Raw genomic sequence first — 22,604 nt, 5'->3', positions numbered from 1 at the left:
ACACCTAATGCAAGTGCACAAAATATATTAGCATGAGTTCTTAGGTGATATGATGAAATGCGATCACACACCTCAGTAATGTACGTTGTATCGCCCACCTGAAATCACAAAGCCTCATACTGTACTGCATGTACAGTACTTGATCATGATTTATTTGCGGATACTACTACTGTACATTCCAGGTCTTTGGTATATACACCCATCAAGTCACTTTAATTCACACTACTAATACTTGGCCTATTTGTTGATGAAAAATTAACAAAATTTCCAAGTAGGAAATGAATTCAACTTGACCCCTAAACCTATTTAGCATAATGACCTTGAGGGCCTAAGTTCCTACACACGCCATTGATCTATGCACTTGTATTATCATCTCAGATAGTCACAGACAATGTTAGTTCATTTTATTGGTTCCTAATTCAATGGACACTATTGATTGCAGAAATCATTATAATGCAAATACAATTTTATTTAGATAGCTCCACCCTTATTCTGTCAAGTGTCATACAGTAATTACAATGTTATCTTATCATTAGACCTCAAAAGATTTGTTTCCCATTAAAATTTCATCAAAATAATAAAAAAAAAGGTTGGTTTAAACACTTTTCTTAACACCTTCTCATTCAAATATCCCCTTCTCCCTACATCCTTAAACCTCTGTCTACACTATCAAACTAGTTGATCAACAAAAATGTGATGGGCTCAAATATGGTAGTGATATGGCCAAATATGATAGTGATATGACATCATGAGGTCCATATATGAGCATGCACATCACATTTTGTGTTACATAAAGTTTGATAGTTGTAGAAAGAACTTAACACTCTGCTCACCTTATCCCAAATTAAAGTAATTTTATGTAATACTCCAGTGTATAGACAAACACGTCATTTAATGTTTATTGGCGCTGTACATTTACAGTAGATAGTGCTAAAAGGGGTTGTCATCTGAGAATCTGTCAGTGTCAGATGAAGGTCAGGAGACAATTGAACAGAAGATGATGTTGGTCTATTCAAACATTGAGGGAAAAAAAGGTGTAAGCATCCAACTGTTATTAGTATTACACAGATTAAAACATTGTTTTCATGTATTCAGAAGGCAGGGTTGACTGAGGTATTATATGAGGATGTTGTTGACATAATTTTAGTATAATGTTCAATAATAATAGTACCTTATCTTTTGTTTGCTGATCAGCTTTGTGTAAGTAAGTACTTACTGACATTAGGGTATGTTGACTTTACTGTCTGTCAACAAAATGTCTACATTTTTACTCTTTTGACTTCTTGTTTAAAAATTTCAGATGAATTTTCAAGCCTATAGCATGCAATCAACATCTGACATGGTATATTGATTGAAGAAAATCATACAAAAACATGCATGGCGGTTTTACGGTTAAAATTTAAGTATAGGGATTTAGTTAATATGATTCAAAGCTATTGTGGTGAAAATTAACAAAAAGATCACAATGCAAAAAGGTCAGTAAAAGTGTTCAGTTTGATTTCATCAACTATAGCGGGATTTTCAACATTGGGTTACTTAAATTTAGACATTGAACACTGAAATTGAAGGGGCCCCTGCAAAAATATGTCATGGATGGGGTGGGGGTGATTGGGGGAGTTAGGCCTGGGCCTTATAGCTGGATCGGTCATTAAAAAAAAGGAAAATATTGATTTTCCTTTTTTGAGTGAATTGATTTAGGCCTAGCCTAGAATATATGTTGTAAATTTGATTGATTTATTTTTATAATGAAGACTTACTTAGAAGGCTACTAGCCTAGCATGCTACATAAGTAGTCTTATCTTAGGCCCTAGCTATGCCTATGTTGAAGATAAATATAAATGTAGTAAGTAACCAAATGCACCTAGGTTAGCTAGCAAAGTTCTATCGTCTGTCAATTTGGATACATACAGGTTGGTCAATCAAAGATTGTGTATTCCGTATCGGCTAGAATCGCTGTTTTAAAGACAAAATTACATAATCAATCACTCGAGTTCACATTAATAAACATATAAACAAACATCACACAATATTTACCTTCATTTTGGCTCTCAATTTCCATAGTACTACCAGTAGTTTCCGCCATGTTGTTCAATATATTTTCATGAGCGCCAGCTAGCTAACAGTTACCAAGTCAAGTATTACTCCCCAGGCAAGTAAAATGTGTGGTGAGCCTAGCATGTGAAAACCCAATCACGGAAAAATGTGAAAGCCGGTTACTATAGAGGGCGACATTATAGTTTTATTGCGTGTCATAAAAAATTGCATCGGCCGGGAATTGAACCCGGGTCCCCCGCGTGGCAGGCGAGAATTCTACCACTGAACCACCGATGCTACATGTTATATATTTACTTTACTTGCTTATTTATTTTATTATAATAACCTCCATTAAAGACATTTGTCCCCTTAAAATTGTGAATAGGCCTATGCCATTTTAATGTCACGTAATAGTTTGACCAAGAACTGAAAAAATATAATGTAAAGCCAAAATACTTAAATTGTCTGTCAGACAATAGTTTAATTTTTTTTTTTTTACAGAAGTAAATAACTTTATTAAAATGGCCTATTTAAAGTTTGATTTTATTAATCTTTATTTTTCATGTTTTTGGGGGAACAATACATCTTTAATTACTAAAGAACTATTATTTTATTTTAATGGAAATCAATTTAACATGACAATTGGATCATTAATTAAACGTGTAACATTTGTATAATAATATATATATAAAAGTTATAAAAAGAGGATAATTGAAAATGTACGAATAATAAAAAGGCTGTATAAAAATTGCATCGGCCAGGAAGTGAACTAATAAATAATAATTTTAATTGTTATATTGTTTAGGTTATAATTTGTATTGCAATTGTGACAAACGAATTGCCCTGGAGAAATAATAATGAAAAAAAAAATTGCATCGGCCGGGAATTGAACCCGGGTCCCCCGCGTGGCAGGCGAGAATTCTACCACTGAACCACCGATGCCTTCGAGATATGTTTAAAAGTTTGTTAACATAGTTCAAATATAAGTAAATAATAATTGATTAATAATTTTAATTGTTTTATGTTTAGAGGTTGTACTTTTATGTTTCGTTAAAACAAACGCTTTGAATATAATATTATTGAAATTGTGTATGTAATTTATTGTGACAGGATTAGGCCAAAACAAATCAAAGCCCCGGAGAAATAAAAAACTGCATCGGCCGGGAATTGAACCCGGGTCCCCCGCGTGGCAGGCGAGAATTCTACCACTGAACCACCGATGCCTCACATTCTCAATATTTCTGTTGTTGAACTTTGAACGATAACGTTATCGCTCCTTACGCTACTACTGTTATATACAAGTTCATGATGACGTAATCATTTTCTTTTATTCACGGAAAGTAAAAATCAACTTCTTGAACAAAATTGGGAATTGAAAGAAAAATGTGCAAACAATATATGTATTAATAAATAGATACTTTTTAATTCTTTATACAACTCGACAAGACGTTTTACATCGAATGTGCAATAGATGGATTGTTAGACAGAGTTGACGTCACAATGTTGACGTTGGACAGGTGATCCTCTGAATGAGGCTTTAATATACGAACGTACCCAGCCGGAAAGAGACCAATTTTACTGCCGATACGACCATACGCCCAGCCATCGTCATTGGTAGGACCGATCTGGGAAAAGACTTCACCTGAAAAATGACAGATAAATGTATGAGGTAAATGAACTTACATCACACATTAGTCATTATTAAACCTATTATTTCGAATTCATTACAAGAAAGAAAATCACATAGATTCAGGACAACCCAATTCATTCTTGCATAAAGATATTTTCATTATAATATCTCTATGGTCCTTGCAAAGAACTAGTTTCCATTGGGGTCCTTAAAAACGGGTGCTCCTATACGAAGAACCATGACTATGTATGGGATAGAGTTTCTAAAGTGATTTTTATATAAGGTGGTTTGAGACTGAGAGGTTATCGTGACTGAGAACGAAAAAACAAATTATAAAGGTACGCATTGTTCCATTTTACGATATAAAGTATTGGCAAAAACCAATATCTATTGTCTGTAATTAAAAGAAAAAGATCTCACACCATAGAGCAAATAATCTGTTCACAAGTGTGGTCATGTACCAACCTCTTTGAAGAGCCAGTTCATCATGTTGGCCAGGTTCAAATTTCCATAATGCTTGGACATTGTGTTCTGTTTGGTCTGAAGGCAGCGATATTATATGAAAGCTTCTATACGACTTGGTCTTTTTTGCAACGTCATCATTTATTTTATTCAAACTATTTTTTCCAGGTACATCACTGCCTGTTTCTCGACTGACAGTACGACGGGTCTGATTATGGGCTTCAGAACTATGGACTACGCATGACCGACTGTTTGGTAACCAACTACGTTGATCATGAGAGTGATTAGTGTGAACAGAATTTATTTTACTTCCAGAGGTATCAGTGCTCCAGTGGGAGCTGTTGTGTTGCTCGAAGACGTGTGATGTCACAGGAGATGGTACATCCTGGTGGTCGACTGGTGGTTTTGAGGCGTCAGTGTTGTTACTCTGCGATGATTGGGTTGACGTGACGCTGGACTGAGTAGCTTTCTGGTGTGCCAGTGAAAGAAGTCGTTGCTGGACTGCTGATATTGCTAAGTTTTGAGAAACTCGCTTTCTGTCAGACTTGATTAAGTTTTTGGTTACATAGTCTAATAAAAAAATAAATGACTGATAAATAATTACGGTACGTATGTAGTAGGCCTACAAGCTGGTGTACCACCCGGAGAAGAAACCAGAGACGGAGAATGTGTGTATCCAAGACTCAATATATAAATATCCATGGCGTTCTACAAACACCATTACCAAGGAAGAGTCTTTACTGATACTAGGCCTATTATGTTTTCCTTCTTGCAAGAAGGGCGTGTGGTGAAGTGTGTTGGACTGCTGATCGTGATATCGTGACTTCGAATCCGAAACTTTCGTCGCACAGCTTCTATCCGTAGGCAAGACACTTTACTTACGTCTCTCCACCCAGGTGTAAATGGGAACCCGGTTAGGTTAAAACAAAACTTTTCGCTGATTACTTGCTGCATTATGGGGAGTATGTTTCCATACGCAACGCAAATGAGTTGATCAATCATGCGACAGGGATGATCCATCGCAGTGTGATTCGTCAACTAGTTTGACAAAAAAAAGTGGGAAGTGCCCAAATATGGTAGTGATATGCCAAAATATGGTAGTGATATGACGTCATTATGTCAATTATGTGAACATCACATTTTTTTTGTAACATAAAATTGTGGACAGAGCTTTACGTTGCGTTAAATGTTAAAATGTATACAGTGGGAACAAAGCATTACCTTTCCATGATTTATCTACATCATCCTGTTCTTCAAAATCTGACTGAAAGATATTGTACCACCTGCGAAAACAGAGGAGTTTTCGATGCGAAATCATGAATACCGTAAATCTTCTAATTGTAACCCTGGGTTAGTATTCTTTGATTGTTTTTTAGGGTGGGTTACTATTAGAAGGGGGTTACTATTAGAGTAGTGGTTACTATTACTAATCTTAAATTAGGCACCACCTGAAAATAGTAACCCACCCACAACTTTTCCGGTCAGCAACTCATAGCAAAATAATAAAACAGTACGAATAAACAAATTTGGTTGAACTCTAACTTTATTTTTATAAACTCAAAAACACTCAATCCTCTCCCACTCCCGAGATCAACATCTCCTTATTTTCAAAATACGGCTGCATCATAAGTTGTTGTGACTCTGGGTTCTATTAGAGTAGTGAGTTACTATTAGAAGATTTACGGTTGTACGGCACTTCGTTTTAATTCGAAAATAAATAATGAAAATTTAAAATGTTGTTATCGTATGAATAACAAATACGTAAGTGTGACTAAAAACATAAAAAATATAAATATATCTCGCAAAACAATTACACGAAGTAATTAAGAAAATTTGCATCGGCCGGGAATTGAACCCGGGTCCCCCGCGTGGCAGGCGAGAATTCTACCACTGAACCACCGATGCCCTCGAAAGAAACACGAAACATTACAATTATATTGTAATAAAAATAATTAAAATAGAAACATTGGCATAAATAGTAACAGATATCATAAGTAATATCTAATTAATAATTTTATTTGTTATATGTTTAGGTTATAATTTGTAAAACTATAATTTAAATTGTGTATTGCAATTTATTGCGACAAGATTAAGGTCAAGGGAAACTTAATTGCTCTGGAGAATTAATAAAGAAAAAAATTGCATCGGCCGGGAATTGAACCCGGGTCCCCCGCGTGGCAGGCGAGAATTCTACCACTGAACCACCGATGCCTTCGAGAGACTTACGAAAAAGTAAAACTATATACTAATAAACAAGTGTGAAAAAGACCGTTTAACAGATACCATAAGTAAATAATAATTGATCAATAAATGTAATTGTATGTTTAGGTAAAACAAATGCTCAAGAATATAATATTTAAATTGTGCATGTAATTTATTGTGACAGGATTAGGCCAAAACAAATCCTAATCGCCTTGGAGAAATAATAAAGAAATAAAAAAATTGCATCGGCCGGGAATTGAACCCGGGTCCCCCGCGTGGCAGGCGAGAATTCTACCACTGAACCACCGATGCCTTCGAGAAAGTAAAGAAACATTACAATATAATTACCAATAAAAATCAAATATTCTGATAGACCTTTTTTATAACATATAACAGAAACAAATCTAATATCTCTTAATACATTAATTAATAAAGTATATTAATAATTTTGTGGGCCTATACTATATTGTGTGTTTTTAAAGCGATAAACAAGGTTTCAAAATATTTAAACTAGGCCTAAAAAAAGTTGATATGCAATTCGTCATTTGTCCTTAAAAAGTTTGAGATGCCACGTCGCAAAGTGACATAGTTTCCGCCAGGATTTAGCAAAACTTAAGTGCCCTGGACAACTGCTGAGAAATTTGAACAACACACAGACGGGATTTAATTGTCTACAAGGACGTGGAATGTTCCATTATCTGAACTTTTAAATATTGTTTTTATATTGTATAGTACTGATTGTTAAACAAGAATAATTTATAATAAATCATTTCTTAAATTATTAATTAGAATTTGTAAGAAATATGTCTTGTTTATTACATAATTATACACATTTATACATAAGGTGCGCGTTCCGCTGATAAAAACGTTAGGCAATTTTGTTTAGTTATAAAGGAACAAAAAGAACACAAGAAAAATTGTATTTATAGTATATTGTAATAACTTACTGATCTTCTTCCTTTCCGTCGTTTTTCAATAACATATTGATTTTATCAGAATCAAGGTGGTTGATATCAATATCCTAAAAAACACGAATGTAACTTATTCTGTTCAAACTAGCATAAAATTGCATCGGCCGGGAATTGAACCCGGGTCCCCCGCGTGGCAGGCGAGAATTCTACCACTGAACCACCGATGCTTCTGGTTGGTTTAACAATTTATACTGGTAAGAAAGTATTCCGGTTTGCCTGAGCTGTCTAATTTACCTCAAACACTGGCCAGTAAGGTGTCATTGCCCCTCCATGGGTGTCGCTCCACGTTTGAACGTCGTCAGCAGCATTTGCCAATCCAACTGTACTCTTTATTATCTGATAAACATCTTCATATCTAAAAATAACAACGATGGCTTGTTATAAGTCGATTCACCGGTACATGAACAAGTAGGCCTACCCAGCTTTCTACGTATGCATTACGTCAGTAATCACGCATAACGAAGAGTACGGTACCGCGCAGTATCGAAGACGTAACGCAAATTCCCGCAAGTGGCCCTCCAACGCGTTTTTTGTTTTCCGCTGCGCACTGCTCAGAAGGAAGCCCTCGTAAGCTCCGGGGCCCCTGGTTAGCCAGTGAGCGCGCATAGCTGTTACGCCACTGTAGACACGTGCTAAACGTAAGTTGAATGTTTTATATCTGATACTTACTCAGGTAATGCGGATATATCAAGTGCGTTGACAAACTTAATCATCTCCCCCTTTAAGGTTCCAAGCCTTTCCTTTTCAAGCAACTGACATTTTTCAAATTGCGCCAACATTTTCTGAAGAAAAAAAAAACATTTCAAGAGAGGTTTTATAATGATTAATATGATAGGCCTACATAATTTTAAGCAGAAAATTCGAAAATGTTAGCTCGGATCACTTCCAACAAATACGAATGCATCTGTTTACTGCGCTGTGATTGTGTACCCGATGAAACTAGATTCTCTCAATGCCAAATTCGTGTGAATTGCGAGTATTATTCGTGTTATTGTATGAAAAATGTTGCAGTTCATCACTTCGACTTCGGTAGTAAAAAGACCGAGTTCGAATCTTACATTTACGGTTTCTTTCTTTAAAAAAAAATGCATTTACTTCTTTAAGCTTGGTTCCCACTAGCGACGCAACGCAACCGAGGCAACGTAAGTGTTGTTCCCACTAGAACGCAACGCAGCGACGTATTGACGCAAAGTGATGTATTGCGTAATCACAAGTGGGAACCGTCGACGCAACAGTGCTGCAAAAAGTTTGATTTCACGCAGCGCAGGCGGGGGCAAACACAGTTGCGTAGATTGCGTTACGTTGCGTCTCTAGTGGGAACCACGCTTAAGAAAATGCCCTTCCAATAATTGTGTTTGCCCCACCTCCTGCGTGAAATCAAACCTGCGATGTTTGCAGCACTCTATTGCATCATCGGTTCCCACTTGTGATACGCAACACAGCACTTTGCGTCGATACGTCGCCGCGTTGCGTTCTAGTGGGAACCACGCTTTTGCTTAACGCGTACCACTTATTGCGTGCTTCTCATGCCACGTGACTCTTGTCATTATTCTATTTTTACCTTATAGTATTTTTCCTTGATGTTGCTGTTACACATCAATATGCCTTTAAGGTAGAATTCCTTTGCAGAGTCTCGATGTTTTGCAAGTTGTTCTGCTCGTTTGTATAATTTATTTTTCGTTTCCGTTCCAATCCCTTCTTTTTTACTTTCTTCTTCGGCGAACTTATTGGCTTTATGCGCTGAAATTATAGCCATGTGATACGCCTACAAAATTAGATACAATTGCGTTATTAAAAACGTTTATTTTATTTCAATTATAACGCCAGTGGCGTGGTGACAATTACTACATGTCTTATAGACTGATAAAACAGTAAAATGGTTGCATTTTCAAATAGAAAATTGCACCAAGAAAAAATATACAAATAGGCCTACATAATTCAGAAGTGTATTACACTTAATTTAAAGATGCATTGTCCCTTGAAACACAAAAAATAAAGGTCAAAATATTCTAAATTTAAATTGGCCATATCAAAGTAATATTAAAGTTATTCACTTTAGGCTAAGTCGAAAATTCGAGCCAAAAACAACAAGTTTACGTAACAGGTAAATTAATTTAATTACATTTCTTCTGGAAAATCGCCGCGAGCGAAAGTAAACAAAGATTTCAAACCACGAGTATGCATTATGCATGATGCTAATTAGGATTGTTTACAACTCTTCACGGTTGAGAAGGTGTTTTCACACAGATCACGAGGAAGTTTTATGATTATTCATACAGAGTAGCCAAACAAGCGGGTTGCATTATGAGATATGTTTTGATCGAAAACTTATATCGAAAAGTTATTTTTTGAACAAAAAAACGTCTGTATTTCAGTTAAATGATTTTTTTTTGACTAGTTTTTGGTAAAAGTTAATAACTATTATGATACTTCAAAATGACAAACTTTTTTTCGAAATAATTTTTTTTGGGAATTAGTCAAAGGGACAATACATCTTTAATATTGTCTGTTACGCTGCGGCGTTTGGATTATCATACATGTCCCAAACGGCGCCCCGTATTATTATTAATTTATTAATATTAATAAAAATAACAAATGAAAAAATTACTTTTTTAGCTTTTCTGATTTTCGATAACAATCTCATATAGCCACTTTGTGCATCTGAGAATTCTTCTTCGAACTTTCTTATTTCTTGGACTCCACTAAATATTGTTTTATGACAATGTGACTTTTTCCATCTAAACAAAAAATAACGTTAGCACAAACATGCATACATCAATCCATTTTTATTTATTGTATACCCTTCATGTCAACTGAAATAGGATAAACATAATTCGTTTTTTAATTTGAATTCCCTCTTCGATTTGATAGAATTCTACTATACATATGGAGAGAATTCTCGTAGAACTCAAAACAGCAGTTCAATGATAAAAATTGTTCTGTTGAATCAAGGCAATCTAACAACAGGATGCTGAGTTCCGGAGATCCAAATGTCTATCTGTGGCTGCGACACGATCAGTTCCACGCTCCCATAACATACACCACGCGCCGCGCAGTGTAATGTACAGTTATTAGTATTTTGTCTCAGCCAGACATAAGATCAAAGGACCGTTACACGTTCCTATCTTGGCAAGGCGAGCTAAGTGTCCTGTTGTTAGATTGCCTTGGTTGAATACAGCGTATTTTATTTTATTATTCTTCGCACCTGTCGTCCACACATGCCACGCTTATGCTGATACCTACTTTTGCATGAAAGAAAAGGGTCCTTCGTCTTCAAGAAGCCTTTTCTGACATTGCTCATGTAAATCGGCTATGTGTCCAGCTTCTTGTATACAGGAACATAGTGCTTCTAACGTCGAACCATACTCGTAACCTTAAACAACAAATGAATATGTTCAATATAATGGTAAATAGTGATCATGAAAATAATGAGATTAAAGATCTAAAGTATATTGCGCTTTAGACCGCTCGGCCTGACTGCATACCTTTTAAAAATGAAACACATTACCCTGGTAAGGTCTATTTGTTCCAAAATAAATAGCTCTATTAATAATTTCATAACACAAAATGTTGATTTCATGTGGGTGCCTATTATTAAAAGGATATTTAGATTGTTTAAAATCAAAATGTTATCAGATGACTAAATATAGGTAATATAACTTGAATTTAACGTTTCTTGTATTTTTATTCAACTTTAGAGCTTTATTTTCATGCTATAGCAAAAATTATCCACCGTATATCCACCATATTTTTTCACCTTTTAGGGAGACACCAGACATGTTATTACATTAGGTAACTACCTATAGCTACTGAAAAAAGGTGTTCCTGGTTTTTATAGAACAATTTTGCCAAATTTTGTATTTGACCATTGTAAGGGAAACTTATGTTTTTTCGTCATGATTTATGTTACAAATATTTGATTTATGTACAATTAACCAGTCTATATTATATTTAAAATTCATGCCTGTACACGATCTTTAAAAGCATATTTAGATGCTTTTAAATAAAAATAACGGGATACCGTATAATTAAAAAAAATATTAGTGTCAGAAGTGGGATTCGAACCCACGCCTACAAGAGTAGACTGCGACCTGAACGCAGCGCCTTAGACCGCTCGGCCATCCTGACTATATGCCTCTGTATTTTTTTGTAAAACTCATTACCCTGGTAAAAAATAAATAGCTTTAATAATTTCAATAAACGAAATGTTGGTTTTAATCACATGGGTGCCTATTATTAAAAGGATATTTAGATTTTTAAAGGCCAGGTGCGGGCAAAAAATTTATAATGATCATACATTCCAATAATTATCGATCTATAGTTTCCCCTATGTTTCATAATTTTTGGGATTTTATTTGTGTTACACGAGCTTGTTGAAAATAAGCACTTTATTATCAGTGGGGGATAGTTCAAATTACACAGTAAATCTTTATTCTTTTGTACACAAATTTTGTAAATAGAGAGGCATTTTAAAAAGCTATGAAAACTAAACGGTGTGGAGTGTGGTAAAAAATGTTATCAGATGACTAAATATAGGTAATATAACTTGAATTTTACATTTCTGGTATTTTTATTCAACTTCAGATATTTATTTTCATGCTATAGCGAAAATTATCCACCGTATATCCACCATCTTTTTTCACCTTCTAGGTAGTCACCAGACATGTTATTACATTAGGTTAACTACCTAACTACTGAAAAAAAGTCTTCCTGGTTTTTATGGCAGAATATTGCCAAATTTTGTATTTGACCATATTAAGGGAAATTCATGTTTTTTCGTCTTGATTTCTATTACAAATATTTGATTTATTTACAATTAACCAGATATTATATTTAAAATTCATGCCTGTACCTGAGCTTTAAAATCAAAATAACGTAATAGACCTACTGTATAATAAAAAGAAATATTGTCAGAAGTGGGATTCGAACCCACGCCTACAAGAGTAGACTGCGACCTGAACGCAGCGCCTTAGACCGCTCGGCCATCCTGACTACATGCCTCTGTATTTTTTTTGTAAAACTCATTACCCTGGTAAAAAATAAATAGCTTTAATAATTTCAATAAACGAAATGTTGGTTTTAATCACATGGGTGCTCATTATTAAAAGGATATTTAGATGTTTTTAAATCAAAATAACGTAATACTGTATTACGTTATTTTTTAGAAAAAAATATTGTAAGAAGTGGAATTCAGCGCCTTAGACCGCTCGGCCATCCTGACCCATGTCCACGTATTAGTGGGAAACAGTGAAACACATTGAAGTTCATGAATGTTTTTATTTGAGAAATAAATCTTTTTATTAATTGTAAAACATCAAAAGTCGGTTTAAATCACGTGGGTGCCTATAATAAACAGTATTTAGATGTTTTCTAAACGTAATACGTAATATAAAATGAAAAGAAAATAATTGATGTCAGAAGTGGGATTCGAACCCACGCCTACAAGAGTAGACTGCGACCTGAACGCAGCGCCTTAGACCACTCGGCCATCCTGACTACACGCCCATTATTTTTGAACGACACATTACGATCAAGACCTATAATATTCATGAACTTACTCTGTTATATTGAATCAATGTCGATTTGAATCAGAATAGGTGGTTTCTAAGCAAAATAACATAATATAAAATGATACGAAAAGATAAGTGTCAGAAGTGGGATTCGAACCCACGCCTACAAGAGTAGGCCATTCTGACTTGACAACATGCCCTCTGTTTTTTTACCCTGGTAAGGCCTTTTTTCCCCAAAATAAATAGCTTTGTTTATTCATAAGACGAAGTTAAAAGGATATTGAGATGTTTTTAAATCAAAATAATAACGTAATACTGTATAATAAAACATTATTGTCAGAAGTGGGATTCGAACCCACGCCTACAAGAGTAGACTGCGACCTGAACGCAGCGCCTTAGACCGCTCGGCCATCCTGACTGCATGTTCCCTTTCTTCGAAGAAACCATACAATATCTCTATGGGGAAACACATTGACGTGGTAAGGCCTATCCATGCATCTTTTTTTAGAAATAATTATTGTTATTAATTGGAAAATATTAAAAGTTGGTTTAAATCACTGAATACCTATAATAGACATTGTTTAGATGTTTTCAAAGCGTGATACGTAATTTAAAATGATACAAAAAAAATAGTGTCAGAAGTGGGATTCGAACCCACGCCTACAAGAGTAGACTGCGACCTGAACGCAGCGCCTTAGACCGCTCGGCCATCCTGACTAATATGAATATTTTGTGGAAAATAACTTTCTATAGGACCTAGATATAATCACACCATTTTACAGTAGTCGTCAACCTGTTTGCGTACCTTTTTTCAATACATTACTTGTCCATTTTTCTTCCCATCGTCTCAGTTTCTTTGCGTATTGCACTTCTAACTCCGCCCTCTCTTGTATCATTGACATAAAATCATCACATGACCTACACAATGGAACAGTATTTACATAATCAATCATCAATAACATTACAATTTTTTTACAAAATTTTTTTTATTTTCTATACTACTTCAAATAATAATAATCAACTTAACTTACTTAAAACCGTTTTCCATCCGTTCTATGATAATTCGATACTGATCAATATCCCAGAAACTGTGTTCGTACTTTTTAGACATCTTTCTTGAGCCTATTTTATTACGAAGTTCTTTTGCTAAAAATGTATGGATTTAAGATGGGGGGACTACATAAACTTTGTTGTCATAACATTGGATATCACCTAGTAATTAACGCGTGTGCGCAGCACGCAGTCTGCGTACATGCGCGGATGGGAGGGGAATGTCCCCACAGCAGCCAGAGACTAGAGAAGAATGCGGGATGGGAGGGGGTGTTTTAGTAGGGTGTTTTTTAGGTATTCAGAATGGTAAACAAAATTAAGTGAAAACTGAAAAATAAGTGTAACTCAAGAAAAGATAAATGATGTCCTTCTTACACTTAATCACATGTGATGTCATATACAGTAGTCAATAATAGATATGAAATTTTATTTTGGCGACTCATTTTTTAGATAGAGCTGCTATAATGTTTGTCCTTAGCGCCCTCTATAGTATAATGAATAATGTTTATTGTTGCCAAGCAGTACCACACTTCGTACGGCGGAAGGTTTCTGCTGATGAAAAGAAGAAATTAATTTTTAAATATTTGGTATGTAGGGTTATGAATTAAACAATTTTTATTCAAATAATACATTTTTCATTATCTATTATGACATATGCTAGCTTTAAACAAGGTTATCTTAAACAATTATCAATAAAGGCTAGGTTAGGGTTAGGGTTAGGGTCACGCAGGTCATCATCCTAAATTCCTAGGCTAGGCTAGTAGGCCTAGGGCCTATGTATAATTGTATGTGTTTGTAAGGCTTACCCAACCACACAAAATAGGGCTAGGCCTATGTAGGCCTATCTAAGCTAGGATAGCCTTGGTTAGCATATAATCTAGGCTAGTGGTGGCCCTAACAATTTGAGTCTGACTGAGATACAAAGAATAAATAAGGATGAAAACAATATAGGCCTATTGTAATTCAAATATCTCTAGTAGGCTATGCCTAATAATAATAATACATTTATATAGCGCCATTTCAATAAAACTGTTCAAAGCGCTTTACAATACATAGCATCGTAAAAATCAGAATATTAACATATAGGCCTAGGCCTATAGGCCTATTTAAATAATTTTTTATGCTAGCCTATATTATTATTGTTTTTGTAATTTTTTCTAGTTTGTTTAACAGAAATCATAAAATAGGCCAAACCAAGACAAGAGGGATCGAAGGAGAACACGATGCCATCCATTGTAGAAATTGAGAATAAGGATCAACAAGAAGAGATCACGATGAAGGAAAAAGGTATCAAAGAGGTTCCTGCTGTAATACCAGTAACAGAAAATAAAACAGATGAAGAGGAAAGGAAACAAATGGAAGAAGAAAAACAAAAAGATAAAAATAAATATCCCAGGTAGGTAGGCTAGCTTACTGTCACAGGACTAAGGTGAACTACAGTAGGTATAAAAATAATATATAGGTATTTAAATACAACAATTTATCAATAGTTTTGGTTAACTTTGAGATATTTTTTTGTGTAGAATCACAGAGAAGGCCTTAAAAGACCATTGCAAGGCCAATGGTCTTTACAGAACGCCAGAGCTTAATGATGTGCTGTATCTCCATTATAAAGGTCTGTTAAATTAATTCAATATTGTTATGATTCTGATTCGTTCTGAGCAAGTAATTGTGTATTAAATAACGGAACAATTATGCAAATGTCAATTGTATGACCCACTATTCGACCCCCAGAAGAGGTGCATCGTTGGTGCATCATTTAAAACTAATTATTGACACAGTACGCCAAAAAATCACTTTACCACCCACCATATCATGTACAACAATATGGGTGAATCAATATGGGTGCGTCATGGTCACTTAAAGGTAAGGCACTTTTTTTACAAATGACGCACCTTCCCAGGAGTCATATAGTAGGTCATACAATTGACAAGTGCATTATTGAGTTAGGGAAAGGATTTTGTTCTGTTTCCCAATTTTGGAGTAGAAACAACCAGTCAAAATGAATATTGAGTGAGTGGCCAAGCGGTTAAGACAGTGGAACCGTAGTACCTTTCCATATTAACATCGGCAAGGGTTCAAGCCTCACTCGCTCCATGGTTCTGGCGGTAGAACGAGTCTTCTCGGATGAGGACTATAAACCGTAGGTCCAGTGTACACATCTGGCTCATGTGCACTTTAAAGAACCTATTACACCTTTCGAGACGAGTAGGGGGTTACCCCGGTTTACTAGTATTCACACATCCACTGTCACACTCATCAAGAGTGATTGATTGTCAGCATACGCTGTTTAGGGTCACCCTCTATAAATAAGGTGAAATAAAATAAATATATATAAATGAGATCCCGAATATGATCTTGCCAGCTAAAAGTTGCAGATTTACATCCGATGAAATGCCGATATTAAAATGAGTTCAGATTAAAATGGTGGATTGATTGAAGATCATGTAACGTTCCTAACCTAAAGAAGTATGAAATGAAGTAATAACAATGGTTACATTTCTCTTGTAGGTTACACAAAGCTTGAAGGTCTTGAGAAATATACTGGCTTGAAGGCAGTTTACCTCGAGTGTAATGGGTTTAAGACAATTGAGAACCTGGGTAACCAGAAGGAGCTGCGATGTCTGTTCTTGCAGCAGAACCTGATTGACAAGCTGGAGAACTTGGAAGATCTTCAGGTGTTGGACACTCTCAATGTCAGCAATAACCTCATCACAAAGATCGAAAATCTTGGTAATGTTATGTATCATTTTTACTTAGGGTACCCGAGTCTAGGACTCGTTTTTTTGGAGACATGACCTGCCCATGTCCGCTTTTTTCTTTTCGCAGTTTTAAGTATGTCTTGAATATCAGTTTGCTCCCTGACCAATTTATTGTTTTCCTATCTTTGTAGGTGATGTTCAGCATACTCCTTTCACTCTATGATTGGTTAAATTACTTATGTTCTTGTTATGTCTGCAGTTTATCAACCATTAAAAGTTTTCTTATTTTATTTTTTTAGGTTGTCTTCCTGTTCTCAACACCCTCAACATTGCTCATAATAAACTTGTAAAAGCCGAAGATATTGAACATTTAAAAGAATGCAAAAACCTTAGTGTTCTGGACATGTCACATAATCGACTCGATGATCCAGCTATTTTTGATGTACTTGGAAGTATGGAAAGCCTGGTAAATATATGTTTTTGTACTATAAATAATTATATGTGCTATCGTGTTAAAATAAAATTCAAGGTACCTCGTAAATTCCCTGGGGTAAAAAAAACGACATTTTAATGATACGTTTTAACTGATAACAGTACATTATTTAACATTACTGTACATAGCGTTAGATTTAATCTGTGAAAGTATTATTTTGATAACTATTTTGCCCATTCTTTTCCAGCGAGTTCTAAATCTGATGGGAAATCCAATTATCAAACACACAAAGAATTACAGAAAGACACTGATATTAAAAGTGGTTTGTACATATTTTTGTCAAATATAAATTTGTTTATTTTGTGAATTCTTTTTCATCTCTTGTCTATCCAAATATTCTTTTAAATCTATGATATTGAAAGACTTTTTTACCATTTTATTTAACATGTTGTGAAGGATAGGTCTTCCTCTTATCATACCATTATTTTGTCCATGGTTCAGTAGTGTTAATATGTCAAATATTTACAAAAGTATACAATTATAGTGTACAACACTTTCTACTTACAGAAAACATTAACATATTTAGATGACCGACCAGTGTTCCCCAAAGACAGGGCCTGCACAGAAGCTTGGTAAGTTTATATAGCATGTGAATCAGGTGTGTTTGCTATCTTTAACCATGCATAAAAAATAATATACTAAAAAGATGTATAGAGACTGCAACCGTAATAATACCTAGCCATAACATGAGCAAGGGTTCGAGGTTCACTCGCTCCATGATTCTGGTGGTAGAAAAAGTCTTCTCGGATAAGGAATATAAACCGTAGGTCCAGTGTACACATCTAGCTCATGTGCACTTTAAAGAACCTAGTACATCTTTGGAGACGAGTAGGGGGTTACCCGGTGTACTAGTACACAAACAGTCACTGTCACTCACATCCACTGATCATAACTGGGCCCACAATAAAGAACATAGTACACTAATTCTGGGGATCACCCAGTATAAAGGAAAAATCAATGTCAATTTGAAATTGTATTAAAGGGGGGTTCCGGGTTTAAAATGAATAGCAAAAAATGTAAAATATATTTGTTTGTCTCTTGAACGGTAAAAGTTTCAATTTATATAAGCGCCCAGTGAAGCAGAACGAAGGCTGTGAAATGAGGCCAGATTACAAGTGCAGCTACGGCAAAATCACACTGTGGTTACAGAATAGAAAATTCGTGAAATGGTCAATCTTCCGACGACTCGTTATCATTAACCATATCAATTACTTTTGTAAAATTATACTTATCTGATGTAATTTTAGTCGGTCTTCCCATTTATAAAGTCAATTTTTTATGAAAATCCATCAAAACAGTGAAAAATTAGATATGTTTGCACTTTACGTTTGCCGATTTTCGCACTGACTTAGGGAAAGCTTTCAAAATCAATGAAGCGTAACGTATACATTCCTGAGCGAGGAGAGCGAGACGACGATACACGTGCTCACTCTCTGCCCATGCCTGGCATCGTCACGTGATAAGCAGATACAATATACAATACCAAACTGGTCGGGTCGAGTATACCCCGTCTATAAATCACAACATGAACGATGTACAGTATTTGATTGAAGGTCGACTCGACCTACCGGAATGGTATAGATAATATAGCTCGAATGAGAGAGTTGGAATATTTGTAAACATAAGTATTGCTAATTTTAAAAAGTGTAGCCTATAGTAAAAGGCCTGGTAGTATCAATTCGCATAGGGTCTACTACACTAGCTAGCTCAATTTTTAACTGGGCCGGATCGGCTAGGTCTCCTTCCTACTACCTGGTCTACTTGCTTGATGCAGTATCCGCTTTTTTGGAGAGTAAACTAGGCCTATTTTAGGCCTACTTATTAGACGATCGGGACACCATACGTGCGGAAGGCGATCGGACCTCGTTTTGCCTCAATATTTACAGCCGATTTTGTAGAACGTTTTAGGGTTAGATTGTTTAGGAGTTTGGTTGATAGGATGGGTGTGGAATCCACTGAGTTTTGTTATTTATGGGCCAATCGTTTAGTAGTAGGCTAGCTAGGCCCATGATGGCCCCAATGTTTTAACGTAGCCATCGTGGCATGGAATCCCTAGTCAGAAATGGCTCTCACCCATGAATAAAATGATTTAGGCTAGGCCTAGCCTAGTACGTGAAGCCGATATACGATCTGTACTATTCGAGGTATAAAAATAGTATAATTTATGACTCCGTAAATCTGTACTACTAGTAAATTTTGTATTTCATTAAATGTCAAATAAATATATGCTACTACTGTTATTATTACACTTTAGGCCTAGCTTAGAAAATCTACAAAAAATGTATTTCACAATGATCGGGTGGTCGTCGTTTGACAGGGGACTAGAGATGCAAGTTGACAAACACAACGTACAAGCTTGACGTCGCGAGTTTGGAATCCACTGATGACGTGATTTTGTGAATATCTCATGAATATTAATGAGCTTCCCTAAGCTGCTGAAAAACAGACTTTCCATGAATTTACCCTAAAATGTATATAAAATTTAATTTTTTTAATTTCTCGTTATTACTTCTTCATTCTGACATGTCTATATTGTTATAATATTTTTTATTTAATAAATAAACGATATTTAAAAGCAATTTTAAACCCAGAATCCCCCTTTAAGTGTTAAGTGTATTTGCTACCTGGTGCATTGAACAATTAAAATATTATTTGTTTAGGGCAATAGGTGGTCGTGAGGCTGAGAAAGCTGAAAGAGAAAGATGGGCTGCAAAAGAACAGGCTAAAATCCAAGCTAGCATTGATGGTATGATGATAATGATTATCTTAATTGTTTACTGTAATATATAATGTTAAACTTTATTGATAAAATTTATTATTTTGTATAATATTTTTTAATTTTCTTTTGTATTTAAGCTTTAACTGAAATTAGAAGACGAGCAGATTTGCTGAGAAAAGAACGGGAGGAGATTGCTGAGGTATGTATGTCATTGAATTATTTAGTGGTGATCCAATTCATAGAATTATATAAGTTATTTTTTAGACGTTAAGGTAGTAGTGCACTGGTTACCATTTATGACCATTAAGGAAAAAGGGAAATGACCATTAAGGAAAAAGGGAAATGACCATTAAGGAAAAAGGGAAATGACCATTAAGGAAAAGAGGGAAAATGACCATTAAGGAAGAGGAGAAATGACCATTAAGGAAGAGGAGAAATGATCATTAGGGAAGAGAAGAAATGACCGTTAGAAAAGAGGAGAAATGACCGTTAGGAAAGTTAGCATATAAAAGAGGAAAAATTATGACCATTAGGGAAGAGGAGAAATGCTCAACAGTCAATTATGAATATCTGCATAACATTAAGTTACAACTAATGTGTTTTGTTTACCAGGCAAATGGTGATACAGGACCTAAACCAGTGGTTGCGCAAGAGAAGTTCTACCCACCAGATGAAGATGTCCAATTAACATTTGATGTCAATTCCAAAGGTAGGTAATCTTTCTTAGTGACTTCTTTGACTGTGGTGCTCAGCCTCCTGAACTCTTCTTATAAGGTGCAACCATAATAATAGACATTTTGTTTGTTTGCACAAGTTAATGAGCTTGTCGCTGAGAGCCTAATTTATATATAAATTGCATTTTAAAAGTTGGCGAACAGCATATATGTTATTGTAAAGCACTTATTAGCTGTATTCAATTAAATTTTTGTTGTCATTTCTGCTTTAAAAAATTCCTTCTATGAAAAAATCTTGATGATTTTATTCAGAATGTCTTGAAGATGGTGCATCAAAGGAACCAGTTTTCATAACAGAGATGGACGATGATGTTGAAACCATCGAACTCCAAGATGAAAAGATTAACATTGATGTAAGCTATCATACGGCTATGTTTCAAATATGGAAATACCATCACTTTGTAATAAATACAGTATTACCAAGTGTGATGAAGCAAGGCAACACATAGATTGCCTTGTGTAAGACTATATAATAACTTGCAAAGTGCTTGTCAATGAGCACAACACTGTATCCACATCTTTCTCCAACCAGAATTAAAGTATTTGGATCTAAAAATCAAACCTGAAAAAGGTTGTTTGTAGTGTTTATACATATATTTCCCCTGTTACTGTTTTACAGTAAATTTTTCCCTTGAAATTTTGAATGATATTATTTTTTTAATTACAGGACCTTCCAGATTTAGAAGAAGTGGAAATAGACATTCAAGATACAGCACCTAAAGTAAGTTTTGCACTAAAACTGCTTTTGCTGTATAATGGACACTTTATTCTTTGATTTATTTCAAAGATATAATCTACAATTTTGGTTATTCCAGGAATGTTTCCAACCTGTTATTCAAATATTAAATGAAGATGAAGAGTTACCAACACTGAAAAAACCCATCATAGAGGAGATCCATGCCAGTGAACCCATCACAGAACAGATCACTGCCAGTGAACCTACACCAGAAAATGCTGCAGAACCTCTGTTCACAAAGAGAGAACCAGTCCATGATTCATCTCTGGTTGATCTTGATGATGGCAGTACAGCATTAGACAGTCTCATTATTAATCCTCATGAACCACAGCCAATGAGAAGAATGTTGATTGAGGAAATTAGTTGTGATGACGGTAGTAAAGTTGTAGATGAAGGAGTCACAGAGCCAACAGGGAAGTTAATAGTGGAGGAATTAGTTGATGATATGTCACAGAGCAATCCAGCAAACAAAGGTAATATTGCCAGTTAATGTATAATACAAAACAACAACTTGTAACCAGGTTTTCATCGTCTGAAGACTCCAAAAGATTACACAAGGCACACAAATCTCTGGAGAAAAACACACCGATGAGTGGCCGGTTTTTGTTCCGAGATGTCTTGAGTTGCGCGTACATGTATTGCCCTGGTGTTAAACTGACCAACCATTGTACTCAAATAGCGTGCAACTACACTTTCCTTCCGATTGAAGATTTCTCATGGTTCGCATATGTCTAATATAAATCGGTAGATCAAACCTAGTTACAACTTGTTACAATTTATGCAGATGTGAAAAGTGTATAACACACCACTATATATATAATCTACACTAGGCTTTAGTATTAGCAACTACAGTCTTCCCGTTAAAAAAAAAGAGCAAAAAAAAGTTTTTCTTTTCTTTAATTTCAGATGAAGCCAAGATTTGGGAATTAGCATCCAATGCTGGATCAACGTTAGATGAAGTATGAACGTTAAAAACTGTCACTAACATAAATATAATCTAGCCACGGACTCGCCAAATATAATTCATACAGAAAAACAGAAGCTTATATTGATACAAGAGGAATAAGTGGTGCCATGATTCCAAAAATATACAGCTAGCCAAGTACTTAATTATTTTAAATTAATTAAACATTTGAAATGGAATGATGAAGGAAAGAGTAATAAAACAACTTATGGTCAATAGTTGGTTCCTATCAGATAAAGTTGAAAAAAGGGTAAAAATGCAAATACCTAGCCTACCTTATTTTAAATATAAAGTCTGTACTGAATATACATTGGTTTGTAGTTATCGATTTATAGAGGTTTTATTAAATGTATTTAAATATTGTTATAATTTAACTATTAATTTTGTTGGTGGTCTG

At 35.1% G+C, this 22,604-nt stretch overlaps 3 protein-coding genes and 5 non-coding genes across 16 annotated transcripts in view; 1 reads left to right on the top strand and 7 right to left on the bottom strand.

Annotated features, from left to right (window-relative positions):
- The window catches only part of LOC144848468 (uncharacterized), a 71,092-nt gene extending 68,924 nt beyond the window's left edge, over positions 1-2,168 (bottom strand). For all 8 annotated transcript variants that reach the window (XM_078705220.1, XM_078705216.1, XM_078705225.1 and 5 more), the window contains exon 1: positions 2,035-2,168. In XM_078705220.1, coding sequence (XP_078561346.1) covers positions 2,035-2,083 — 49 coding nt within the window. In that variant the 5' untranslated portion in view covers positions 2,084-2,168. The remainder of the gene's footprint in view (positions 1-2,034) is intronic.
- A 1,302-nt stretch (positions 2,169-3,470) lies between these two features.
- LOC144848984 (protein kinase C and casein kinase substrate in neurons protein 1-like) lies at positions 3,471-13,920 on the bottom strand. The gene is made up of 11 exons (XM_078705936.1): positions 13,841-13,920; positions 13,615-13,727; positions 10,543-10,672; positions 9,908-10,037; positions 8,861-9,064; positions 7,969-8,081; positions 7,534-7,654; positions 7,276-7,349; positions 5,348-5,409; positions 4,130-4,696; positions 3,471-3,676 (listed from the first exon to the last, which is right to left on the bottom strand). Exons 1-11 carry the CDS (start codon positions 13,918-13,920, stop codon positions 3,486-3,488), a joined length of 1,785 nt encoding a protein of 594 aa, XP_078562062.1. The 3' UTR covers positions 3,471-3,485.
- Positions 11,344-11,427, bottom strand: Trnal-cag (transfer RNA leucine (anticodon CAG)). The gene has a single exon. It is a non-coding gene; the product is annotated as a tRNA-Leu (tRNA).
- Trnal-cag (transfer RNA leucine (anticodon CAG)) lies at positions 12,208-12,291 on the bottom strand. The gene has a single exon. It is a non-coding gene; the product is annotated as a tRNA-Leu (tRNA).
- Trnal-cag (transfer RNA leucine (anticodon CAG)) lies at positions 12,712-12,795 on the bottom strand. Its single transcript has one exon. It is a non-coding gene; the product is annotated as a tRNA-Leu (tRNA).
- Trnal-cag (transfer RNA leucine (anticodon CAG)) lies at positions 13,144-13,227 on the bottom strand. The gene has a single exon. It is a non-coding gene; the product is annotated as a tRNA-Leu (tRNA).
- On the bottom strand, positions 13,443-13,526 carry Trnal-cag (transfer RNA leucine (anticodon CAG)). The gene has a single exon. It is a non-coding gene; the product is annotated as a tRNA-Leu (tRNA).
- A 442-nt stretch (positions 13,921-14,362) lies between the features above and the next one.
- Positions 14,363-22,581, top strand: LOC144848486 (dynein axonemal assembly factor 1-like). 2 transcript variants are annotated; one of them, XM_078705252.1, is made up of 14 exons: positions 14,363-14,446; positions 15,021-15,255; positions 15,383-15,474; positions 16,371-16,592; positions 16,861-17,027; positions 17,242-17,316; positions 17,562-17,626; positions 19,715-19,800; positions 19,911-19,972; positions 20,386-20,482; positions 20,760-20,860; positions 21,175-21,228; positions 21,323-21,716; positions 22,150-22,581. In XM_078705252.1, the coding sequence occupies exons 2-14, from the start codon at positions 15,083-15,085 to the stop codon at positions 22,206-22,208; spliced, it is 1,647 nt and encodes a 548-aa protein (XP_078561378.1). In that variant the 5' UTR covers positions 14,363-14,446; positions 15,021-15,082; the 3' UTR covers positions 22,209-22,581. The 2 variants fall into 2 exon arrangements, with proteins under 2 accessions (XP_078561378.1, XP_078561379.1); XM_078705253.1 differs by having other exon boundaries at positions 14,375-14,446; positions 15,033-15,255.
- Positions 22,582-22,604: the final 23 nt, after the last annotated feature.

Source organism: Antedon bifida, chromosome 7, assembly GCF_963402885.1.
Source record: "Antedon bifida chromosome 7, ecAntBifi1.1, whole genome shotgun sequence".
Taxonomy (NCBI): domain Eukaryota; kingdom Metazoa; phylum Echinodermata; class Crinoidea; order Comatulida; family Antedonidae; genus Antedon; species Antedon bifida.
Note: the sequence above shows the minus strand (reverse complement) of the source record. Positions and strands in the feature narration are given on the sequence as shown.